This window comes from Rhinoderma darwinii, chromosome 3 (genome assembly GCF_050947455.1).
Source record: "Rhinoderma darwinii isolate aRhiDar2 chromosome 3, aRhiDar2.hap1, whole genome shotgun sequence".
Classification (NCBI taxonomy): Eukaryota; Metazoa; Chordata; class Amphibia; order Anura; family Rhinodermatidae; genus Rhinoderma; species Rhinoderma darwinii.
Window position 1 is genome coordinate 28,657,860 of NC_134689.1, and position 12,416 is coordinate 28,670,275.

A 12,416-nucleotide genomic window follows, 5' to 3' on the forward strand; every position below is an offset into this window, starting at 1 on the left:
GCCACTTCTTTTTACTAAATGATTCATATTTGTTGCAATGGTTTCTAAATATTGAAAATTAAAAAAAGAGATCTCGTGGTCAATCATACGTGTCTAGCAGAATGGAGCGAACGCCAGTATTTTTGTTGCCTTCATCTTATTCTTTAATGCAAAAATAAAAAAACAAAAGCCACATATCAAACACGACAAATTGATGTTCATAAACCTCATGCAGAAGACGTGAGGAAGTGCAGAACAGCATATAAAAGACTGTGTGGTACGGAAAAAATAATCGTAACGTTTTCTTCATTGTAGAGGAGAAAACGGCCAGTGCTCCGGACTATAAGTACTACCTGCGCATGTGGGCCAGCGAGAAGGAGCAGAGGAAAGAGACTATCAAGGACATGCCCAAGATGAACCAGGTGAGAGAGAGAGATTATTTGGGCTATGTCAACCAACCAATAAGGCTGATCATGTGTTCTCTTTTTTTTTTTCTTCTCTCATACACACACACACATACAGTCAGGTCCATACGTATTCGGACAGAGACACCATTTCCAAAGTTTAGCCTCCGTACACCACTACAATGGATTTGAAATAAAGCAGTAAAGATGTGATTGAAGTGGAAACTTTCAGCTTTAATTTATGGGGTTTAAAAATATTGCAGTAACTGATTAGGAATTGCAGCCATTTGTTACATAGTCCCAATGTTTTTTTCATGACAAATTAAGGAGATACAAGAAAGGTCTGGAGTTGATTCCAACTGTTGAATATACGTTTGGTAGCTGCTCATGGGAACTCTCAATATGCAGCACATGGAGGTGTCAATGCAAGTAAAGGAGGCCAGGGACGCAAAAGATGTAGGTGAATAATCCAGGCTGAGAGGGAGGATGGCAGATTGGGACTCTTGCCATGCAGCTTTTCACCTTCTTTGCTTATTTTAGACAGACTGGTTGCAATGGACACACGGCCTAAGGTCCATTCCACACATTAGTATTTATGTCAGTATTTTTTTTTTTTCGTTTTTGTAAGCCAAAACCAGGTTGGGTCCAAAACCTTGAAGAGGTGCAAATCTTTCTGTTATACTTTTTTTTCTTTGTAGGACTCACTCCTGGCTTTGGCTTACAAATACTGAAGCAAAATACTGCCATGTGAAAAAGGCCTAACGACGTCAGCCTTTTAAATGGGTCTGCCAGTGTGCCCCTTTAAATCAGTCTGTCATATTAAGGCTGGTTTACACGGGCGGGTTGACGCTCATTAACAGGCCCTTTTACACGGGCCGATTCTTTCTTCTGGCGAGCGATCGTTAATACAATTGTTCGGTGCCCATCTGTTTGCATTATTGTCAGCAGCACATCCCCTGTTTACAAAGAGAGAGGTGCTGCCGACAACAATGATTTTATAGGCTGCACATGCGATCAGCCGATGAAGGAGCGTTTGCTCATTTGTCAGCTAATCGCTGGCCTGTTACACGGGCCAACAATCGGGAACGAGCGATTAGCCGATTATTGGCCCGTGTAAATGGGCCCTTACTCCGGTCTTCTTAATGTATCATTTGCACTCGGCAGAGGTCAGAGGTGAGCAATGAGCACTGCCTGAACACTTTTTTTTTTTTTCTTCTCTTTTTACTATCAAATGCTTTTTTGGATGATACATTCTTTTTGTTTTTATCACAGGAGCAATTTATCGAGCTATGCAAGACATTCTACAACATGTTCAGCGAGGACCCAGTTGAACAAGAACTATACCATGCCATAGCCACAGTTGCTAGTCTGCTGCTGCGTATCGGTGAGGTGGGAAAAAAGTTCTCCAATCCCCCCCTGAGAAATTCTGAGGTTGGGCAAACAAATATAACCAGAGAGCCCTCTAGTGAAGAAGAAGAGCAGAGCTCAGGTCTGGAGAGCAGACAGCCGAGGACAGCGGAGGAAGAACAGTCCACCATACCTATTCCAGTTCCTGGCAACTCTCGGTCAACTCTCACCCAAGATGATCTCCAAAAACTGAAAAAAGAAGTAGGAGATGAAGACCGAAACAGTCCTCCCACACAGCCCACGTCTGATGATGAAACCAAGGATGATACCTCCGTCTCCTCCTACTCTATGGTGAGCGCCAGCTCACTTCTGTGTGAGGATATTGCAGATGACACAGTGTTAGTTGGGTGCGAGCCTGGCAATGTAACACCCAAGTACGGTAGTACCATTGATGCAGAATGGTCAATCTCCTTTGAACAGATTTTGGCTTCCATGCTGACCGAGCAAGCCCTGGTCAGCTATTTTGAGAAGAAGGTGGACATTGCGCAGAAGATCAAGCAGAAGAAAGTTGAAAGACAAATCAGTTCCTCAAGTGAACATGAACTCTCTTCTGTCTCCGGCTAAGAGGTGATCCTAAATTGTTTAAAGGGTTGAAAGTGTCTGAACCCTCCATTGAAACAGATGAGAAGACTTCTCATGAACTCGGTCCTTTCCTAGCTGCTCTTCTTGGCTCCTTATTTCATGCATCTCCCATAAGTAGCGATCGCCAACTTCAGGAAAACCTTGCTTCATGTAGTCATCTCCAGCTTCAAAGTAACAAAAAAACACCACCACCTTTGCAGGTCTTTATTTTCAGCTTTCATCCCTGCATGCTTTCTTCCTCTTCACTCTTTGGCTGGTCGGTTTTATCGTCTACACTGGCATTTTTTCCAGTTCCATATCACTGAACCCTTGGCCGTTCCACCTGTGTTGTATTGAGGAGATTGCTCCATCCCCTGACCCCTTGCGTGCCGCACTGCATTAAGATGGAGTAACCGATGCCTTTTCTCCTGATAGCTCTATGCCTGTTTGTGTGGTGCCTAAGTAATGTAAAGTAGGATCTGGTTTCAGCTACTATGGTAGAGCCAACACATACCGTGTCATAGGCTTGTAGCTAATGTGCAATATATTGGTATACCGAATAGTATCCCAATTAATTCTTTTTTTACTTTCAATTGTATTGTCTACAAATCAGATGTTTATCTTCCTGTGTTTTTACCTTGATATCCCCCATCTATTATTTCATGATTGGTGCCTGTATATATATATATATATATATATATATATATATATATATATATATATGAATCTCCATTGATAACCTTGATATCTTTTTGGCTCAGTAACTTATGTACACCAGATATAGCCACACCGTTGGCAATATGCACTATGCTGCTCTTAGTCATTGTTGTATTTGAAACATTTCACCTCGCTATGCCAACATTTTTCCATTTTTCTTACATCAGTGATGTTTTACATTCCAATTCTGGGAGGCTACGGATTGTAAAGCTTTGAAGTATGCGGCCATTGTTTCATCTCCATCATTTTTCACACGCTGGTATGATCCGAAAAAATGAAGGAAAGGCTCACGTTGAGAGATTTGGACACACCGCGCTTTGATGGTGAACCTGCGTATACACTTAGATGGGTTTCACACTAATCCATAGGTCAACACGCCATTGTACAAACCTGTCCACACTACTATCCAAATCAAATTGAAAAGTTTTAACAACTGCGTCACTATATATAATCTTACCGCATACGTTTGTAATGGAAAACATGTGGAGCACTTGAAGGAAAAATGGCACTTTCACATACCCTGGTTTTGCAGGCTGGCCTAATATTGAGTCTGTCAGATCCCTCAGAACTTCTAAAGGTGGCCACACTCCTTCCGAACAGCTGTCAGCTATTTCTCCTGATCTCCCCTCACACATGCTCGGTCTGGCCGAGTGTGCAAGTGTTCTCAATACAGAGAGGAAGATAAGCTGCTACCAGGCACCTCTGGCGGCGGCTTATCTCCCTTTGAAAATAAAGGGTCGAGTGTGTTGAAATTTAACATGACCGTACTTTATTTTTTTTTTCTACACCACGAACGCAGGCCGAACATCTAATACAAATCTGATGGTCGGCTTTCCCGCAGAAATCGACGGTTTGGCTGTTTTTAGTCTAATGTGTATGGCCACCTTAAGAGATTTAAAGGGGTTGTCCAGATTAAGGAAAAAAGCGCCTCTTTTTTTTTTTTTTGCGCGCAAAAAAACACGGTCACTCTTGTGTCTGGTATTGCAAGTAGATGGGGTTGAGCTGCAATATCAAAAACATCCCAAAAACGACTACCTGGTCTCCCTTGTAGGTGGCATTCATCCAGACACTTCTGTATCATTACACTGGCCCTATGGAAGTGGCTGAAAGTACACAGTGTTTTGAATAATATGCTGTATACTAGCGTACATTTCCTTATGGTAATAATTGCTAGATTCACCTTTTTTAATAAACCGACACAGATGCGGCCAAGCTTTATATCATTGATACCTATGTAACAATACTGCATGCTATGGAAACCAAATTCTAACCATTTTATAGAAACCTGTATGGTGGATTAATACAAATGTTGTCTTGAAACCATATACGCTGCACACGTTTTACATAAGGACATATATACAATAATGTATTGTTTTCCTTAAATTGTTGTACTTGGCCCTTTATATGTCAAAACTCGCTAAGAGAAAAAAACTTTCCTGGTTTCCCATCGCAACCAATCTGCTTCCATTGTAAGAAACGACACTAGAAAATCGCAATGGGAACTTTTTCCCCTCAATGGCCGTTTCAATAGAGGACGGCAAATGCATTTTGATAATTGTGTATTACAATATAAAGTATCGGTATTTTCCCGTCCCCAGCTCCCCTGCTCGTTGATGACTGGTCGCTGTTCACATTCTTACCTGCTTTCCCCAGGAATCACATTGTATTGTGTCTTCTGATGAGTACTGGGACACCTTCACATATATATCTGGTCTTGTAGTAGGCTTTTACATTAGCAGCCTATGTCTTGGATAAAGTCATCATGGAGGTATAAAGTACAGTTATAAACCATGATCTATGTACGTGTTCTCTATGTGAAAGATCTACTAGTTTCCTACAGATGACATAACGCAGCTGGACCTTTCTTCCGGTCACAGTATATAGCGTATGTGCGAGCACTGTTGTGTTTAATATGCTCCGGGAGGTGTATATGGCCTATGTTGATCATGAAATAATTTATTGTTACTACTGTATTATTTTTAATGCTAAAAGAAATGACCTGTACCGTTTTAAACATTTTGATTTGTCATGCATTCAATAAAATATAATAAATACATTCTGTAAGGGGTATTCTTCACGTTTAATACTATTAACCTCTTAAATGGGTTGTACCAAGATCGATATTTATCATCTATCCACAGGAAAGGTGATATTTCTAAGCACTGTAGGCCCCACCGCTGGGACCCTCACCAATCTGTCGAATAGGGGTCCTGAGCCCAAGTTTCTTCACATTGCTCGATCGCAGTAAGGCCTCATGCACACGACCGTAAAAACTCCCGTTATTACGGGTCGTAATCACGACCCGTAATAACGGGCTCATAGACTTCTATTGGCCACGGGTACCTTCCCGTTTTCTTACGGGAAGGTACCCGTGCCGTTGAAAAAGATAGAACATGTCCTATTTCAGGCCGTAATAACGGCACGGACAGTCCATAGAAGTCTATGGAGCTCTCGTAATGACGGGTGGCTACATGTGTGCACCCGTCATTACGGCAGCGTTGCTAAGCGACGTCAGTAAATAGTCACTGTCCAGGGAGCTGAAAGAGTTAACTGATCGGCAGTAACTCTTTCAGCACCCTGGACAGTGACTACCGATCAGTTTAAACCTGTAAAAAATAAAAATAAAAGACGTTCATACTTACCGAGAACTCCCGCCCGTTGCCTTGGTGACGCGTCCCTCTCGACATCCGGCCCGACGTCCTGGATGACGTTTCAGGCCATGTGACCGCTGCAGCCAATCACAGGTCAATCACAGGCTGCAGCGGTCACATGGACTGCCGCGTCATCCAGGGATGTCGGGCTGGATGTGAAGAGAGGGACGCGTCACCAAGACAACGGCCGGGTAAGTATGAATTTCTTTAACTTTTATTACAGAAAAGGCTGTCCCTTCTCTCTATCCTGCACTGATAGAGAGAAGGGGCTGCCGATTAGTGCAGTGCTATTTTGCCGCCAAAAACGTGCCCGTAAATACGGGTGGAATACGGGTGACACCGGACCCATATTTACGGGCACGGGTTCGTAAATACTGGTGCAAAACGGGTGGAATACGTGTGACACCGGACCCGTATTTACGCCAGTATTTACGGGTGGGAAAAAATACGGTCGTGTGCATGAGGCCTAAGGAGAACTTTTCATAGAGCAGCGGTTGAACATGAGCGGTGCCTCTCCATTCAAAGTCTATGGACTGATGTAGACAGCCCAGTACAGCACTAATTCGTTTCTGTGAGCGAAATAGACATTAAATGGACCGGCAGGGCGCAAATACTCGACTGCCACTCCATTCAAGCTCCTCACTGCGGGCCTGCAGTAAGGTGGGGCTTGTGACTCCCGTTTCTAGTGATCGTTGGGGGTCCCAGCTGTAAGGCCTCCAGTGATCAGAGATTGATCACCTAACCTGTGGATAGGTGATAACTGTCAATCTTGGAACAACCCCTTTAAGGACCAAGCTATTTTTAGCCTTTAGGACCGCAAGAAATTCTTTCAGTTATAATATTTAACTTTTTTTCTTTGAGGCTTGATTTTACCTGGGACAAGTTTTACTTGCTTTGTTGACCATTTTAAAGTACAGATAGTTTAAGGTGTTTTTTTTGGGGGGGGGGGGGGGGGGGGAGTTCGGAAGCAAAACCTAAATGCAATTCTACCTTTTTTCCGTTTTTGTTTTTATTTGAGCCTTTCTCTGAAGATAAATAAGTCTTCGTTCACATCTGTGTTAGGGTCCCCTTCTGACGTTCCATCAGAACGGGACCCTGACTGAAACAAACGGAAACCATACCGTAGTCTATATTGATTCTGTCAAAACAACGGAACCCTTGCACAACTAAGACAAACAGAAACCATTTGCACCGGACCCGTCACCATTGAAATCAATGGTGATGCAAACGGAAACCTATGGTTTCCATTTGTTTCAGTCAGGGTCCCGTTGTGACGGGAAGCTCCGACGGAACGTCAGAATGGGACACCCTGACGCAGATGTGAACGAGGCCTGACTTGTTCACTGGCCAGCCCTCGAGGACTTTTTGTTAGGCCCAGTCTATATAAAACTCTCAATTCTGGTGACACTAGATTCCATGATCACCGCATGTTAGGCTAGGAACACACACACAGTTTTGATGCAGTTTTTGGCTCTGTTTTTTTAGCCAAAGCCAGAAGTAGATCCAAAAGAAAGGAAAGTTAGAAAGAAAAGACTGATTCATCTCCGTTCTTTTGTGCCCACTTCTGTGTTTGGCTCTAAAAACTGCATCAAAACTGTGCGTGTGATCCTGGCCTTAACGGGGTATTCACATGTTGGACATTTATGGCATATCTACAGGATTATGCCATAAATGTCCAATAGATAAAGGTCCTAGAGGTATTTCCAGTATAGGGCCCCTGACCCTCGTTAACCTTCTGCCGCTGTCGATGGTCCGTGGCCACTTACCTACGAAGTGGCCGGGTTTTCTGGTTTTGCTATGCTGTTTCCAGAACTCGGTGGCTACGGAAACACGCTCAGCTTATCCTGGGAAAGCTGGCCGCCCCGTAAGTCAGTGGCCAGAGCCCAGCGACAGCATGTTATATTTCCAGTAACAGGAATATGAGCAGTGCCAATAGGATTTGAGCTCTATAGAGGCCTTTCATTCTGGAAATCAGTGGTGAAAATGTGATCTCACATGTATCTATGACATCTCAGATCATCATTTTGACTGGATTCCTCCCTTGGTTGCTATGGGAAATGCTGACAAACTTCTTCCGCAATCAGATTTATCCAAAGCAGTATTGAAAGTGGTCTGATTGGTGCTATGGGCAACAGTTTTTATGCAGGATGGCCATAATGTATCAGTGTTTCTTATAATTGTTAGGTCAATAAAGCAGAGACTATCTTGCCTGTGATGACATCACACCTGAGGCCTCGTCTAAATCATCAGTGAACTTTATGGAATGTATTAGTATAATCCCATTTTAGTGTAAAACATCACACAAATACAACGGAACAAAACAAAACGGGTGTACAAATGGAAATAGGACGAAAAGAAAGCAGGAAAGAAAAAAAGACTAGAGATGAAGAGGGAAGAAAAAGAGGAGGAGGTCACACGGTTCTCGGACCTCGGCATAGTCGACTAGTCTGGTCAGGTGAAGCCTGAATTCGTCCATCCCGCCTAGGCAGCGGCCAACCTGGATGAGTCCATGGCTGAAGGTTACTTCATTTTGATGAGGTGTCACATTTCGTTGAGCCCCATCCACCATGGTGGGCGTCTCCTGGGTGGACACCAGTAGCAAGGTATGACAGTCATTAGGGATTTATTAATGTCTTTTTCTAACACAGATACAGTTGAAAATTGTGGTGCCGTCAGGTGGCTGAAAAGGTCTCCCTGTCCTCTGGGATCCTAGCGCAATTGCGTTAGTTGCGTGGTGGTAAAGACCACCAATGTAAGTGACTAATGTGTAAAAAATCATCTGTCCTCCGTTGTGACATTTACTTCAGTGTTCAAAACTGCTTCTACATGTAACAGCATGAAGTCCTGCCTAAATAAACGTTTAAAATGTCTTTATTAATTAGTATTTAAAATAGGGCACTCATGCCAATTTATACTGTGAATAGGCGTTTGGCAAAACAGAGACACAGTTCCCTGATCAGGTGTAAAAATAAGATGATGATTGGTACACCTTAGTGTCGATACAACACCCGACCGGAGTAGTGATACACACCACTCGTCCGTTTGCCGCAACGATACAAAGTAGCTCAGTCCAATATGAATGTTCCACAGGCACCGATGCTAGGTGCACCAATTGAAACATGAACAGAGAACTTAGCAAAAATAAATGTGGTCTGTTTGCCACATGTTAGCAATTTTGAGCAATCTCCCAACGCGTTTCTGAAACCCTCTGAACCAGAGGGGAACGTCCTCAGGGGTATTTGTAAATTGCGTATATTAGTTTGAGCAGCTACCATACAGCACATATTATGCTGCTGAATTCGTGTATTCTCAGGAGCGCAATGAGACACTAATGCCTCCTGAGTGTCTCATTGCGCTCCTGAGAATACACGAATTGTTGCGAATTGTAGAGAACCTTTCATTTTGGCGTTCCGTGCTGGGAGGTGAGCCGTCAATTTCAAATACTGTTTTAGAACGTTATGTTTTATATTCTATGGAACGTGTGGGCCTTATATCCTACATGTACTCTTTGTTAAATGCTCCACTGGAAGGGCAAAATCTGCCAGACATGCTGAGATGGGAGGAGGATATCCAGTGCCAACTACCTCTAGAACAGTGGAGACACTGTTGTGAATTCTTACATGGTTAACCTGTCAGAGATATCTATGAAGATTCTTCACAGAACCTATTTAGTGCCCGAACGGCTCCATTCTATTTACCCAGAGACCTCTTTGTTTTAGGAACTGTGATTCCATAGGCTCTATGTATCATATGTGGTGGAGCTATCCCATTGTAAGTACATTTTGGGACTCCATTTGTCAACTTATATCTGATGTATTGGGACTTTCTTTTCATAAGAGACCTTCAGTTTTTTTACTGGGAGACAGGCCCATTGGTCTGCGATATGCCCTCTTCAAACTAGCTCAATATATATTATTGACTGCCCGTATTCATATTGCTTCTAGATGGAAGACAGATAGACTTTCCATTACCGAAGTCAAGAATAGAGTAGATAAAATAGCCATATATGAGAAAATTGAAGCTGTCTGTACTTATAGGATAGAATACTATGATGGGGTGTGGAAGCCTTGGATACTCTCCTCCCATTCTTCTCATCAGTCGTATTATTTGTCACTTTAAGGACCTACTGGTTACGTCCATGTTGGAGCCGGATGGATGTCTGCTTATATTTATTCGGATTCAAACTTTGCTGTGCTTCTGTTTTTACTTGAGCTGGTACCCTTTGTATTATCGCTGTAACTGGTCGTATTTATCTCTTACATGTTCGACTAGAAATACTACCATTTGATGTCTATATTGTATATAATTTTTTTCGTCTTTCCCCTTGTTCTACCTTGATTTATGGGATTTTGTTATGTATATTCAATGGCTTCCCCTCTTCTGTAACTCTAGACCATTGCCCTCTGTGTTGGGTCATTGAATTTTGTTTTTGCTCTCCTACTTTTGTTACATGCTATCAAACAATAAAATCCTTTTGAAAAACTAACGTTTCTTTAAGTCGTTCCCTTAGGGCAGACAAATCATGTTGCATGAGAAGAGATTTATAGTGTTTATGGACACTTTCTAGAGAAGGTATTTGCACTAGTAGAGAGTCTATCCCCTTTTGTTTTTCATTTCTAGTCTTCGAACCTAAAGCTATTAGAACTCCCCTAATGTATGATTTCTTTGCTTCTTTAAGAGAACACGACGACTATGACAGACCGATGTGAGGGGATTTGAAACTGGGTAATATAGCTGATGAAACAAAAATATAATACAATCTCTAGTATAAGAGGTGGATAGGGGAGTAAAAAGTGAACTCTTTAGTATTAGGGTTGTGGGATCTTCACAGATCATGAATCCCCAATTCTTGGAGTTTGGCGTGTAGTTTACTTAGGACACGCTGCGAGATACTCGATTTCCTGGAGGAAGAATCGAGGTAAGGGTTCAGGACAATATTCAGGTCACCTCCCAAAACAATTTGACATTCTGCAAAGAGTTTGAGTTCATCCAAGACATTTGCCAGGGGACCTGATGGAAGTTTATGGTGTATATATATATATATATATATATATATATATATATATATATTGGCTAAGGTGTAAGTGGTAGATGCAGTAGAGCCTTTCAGAAAGAGGTCCCTGCCCTCAGCATCAGTGTCGTTATCGCAGCGTGAAAGGAACAAACTCCTTAATTATGGTAGTAACTCCCTTGGAGGCTGAGGTCGGATGGCAACTGTGGTACTACCTCGCAAAGCAGCATCTAGGTATCTATCTTTTATTAGGTTTGAAATGTGTCACCTGTAGAAAGGAGATTTGCAAGTGTAATCTCTGCAGAAGCAAATAGACATGATGCCATTTATTGGGTGCGTTTATACCCTTGACATTGAAGGTGGTAACTGTAACAGCCGAGAGCCGGGGGGGGGGGGGGGAGAGATGATATGCAGTGGGGGGGGGGGGGGGTTGCTAATCGGTTAGGGAGGAATTGAATAGAAAGGATGACTTGGCCATAGGGTTGAGAGTAAAAAAGGGGGTAGAATTAGTAAAATACAACAGGGAGATGGGGTCAATACAAGACGTGTATGCAAATAAAGAAGTGGAGTATATCACCGAGGTCGTGGTCAGCCTGTAGACCACTCCTGTAGCTAGACTCAACTACTCAACTACTCTCCTGCAATAGATCCTGTCCCAGGGATAAAGGACGGAACAGCTGCAGGCAGACGTAGAAGGGAGGCGGGGGGTAATCCTGATCAGAAGACCATGTGCATATTAAGAGCATGTGCACTGAAGGAAAACCACTAATATAATTCACATTGTGTCTGGTCTTATATGCGAAAACGCTATCAATGCTTTAAGGAATGCATAGTTCTTTAGACACATAACATTCAGTAAAAACAAATGATCAAAAATTAGAAGTGAAATTAGTAACTCTGTAGCAAAAGGCGGGAAATCGCATTAAAGTTGGAAGACTACAAAATGTATAGAGTTATGCTAGAGAAAGCAGTGTAAAGTGTACAATATCTGGGGTGAAGATATCTAAATTAAGAACAGCAAATATACTCATCACTGCAGCGGATATGAGGTAACTGTTACAATTACGGTTTAGTAGTCCCTGCAGAACTGAGAAAAAGCCCAAGAGGCCCGAATGTCCCGTAGCAAGAGCATTGAAAGCTGGTACCCATAACGGAACTTTAAGTTGGACCTTGGCTGGAGTTTTCTTGGCTTTTCGGCAATTTAAGCTTCACAACATGTTGACAGGGTGAAGGAGTGGAGGGAGATGGTGAGGTATCCCTCATCTGAGCTGGCATCCATGGAGGGACCACATTAGGTTGTATTCCAAGGATAGTCCAAGCCTTCTCGAGGTATGGATGTTAACACGTTGGCCTTTCTTCATTACTGCCAGGCCAATGCCAGGAGTATTGCAAGTCATGGATTCTGACTGAATCCAAGTGAGGATTCATGAGGCACCCTTTGGCGAGAATAGAAGGAGCAATGTCATGGTAAAAGGCAAGCTCCACATCACCATACATGTTACCTCGTTTCTCCCTCATGGCCTGCAGAATCTGCGATCTATAGACATAGGAGAGAAATCCACATACAGTGAAGGAAATAAGTATTTGATCCCTTGCTGATTTTGTAAGTTTTCCCACTGTCAAAGACATGAACAGTCTAGAATTTTTAGGCTAGTTTAATTTTACCAGTGAGAGATAGATTATATA

At 42.6% G+C, this 12,416-nt stretch overlaps 1 protein-coding gene across 2 annotated transcripts in view; it reads left to right on the plus strand.

Annotated features, from left to right (window-relative positions):
- Window positions 1-5,132, plus strand: part of TBC1D9B (TBC1 domain family member 9B) — a 45,534-nt gene extending 40,402 nt beyond the window's left edge. For both annotated transcript variants that reach the window (XM_075856191.1, XM_075856192.1), the window contains 2 exons: window positions 295-401; window positions 1,656-5,132. In XM_075856191.1, the coding sequence (XP_075712306.1) occupies window positions 295-401; window positions 1,656-2,354 (806 nt within the window). In that variant the 3' untranslated portion in view covers window positions 2,355-5,132. The remainder of the gene's footprint in view (window positions 1-294; window positions 402-1,655) is intronic.
- The last annotated feature ends 7,284 nt before the right edge of the window (window positions 5,133-12,416 follow it).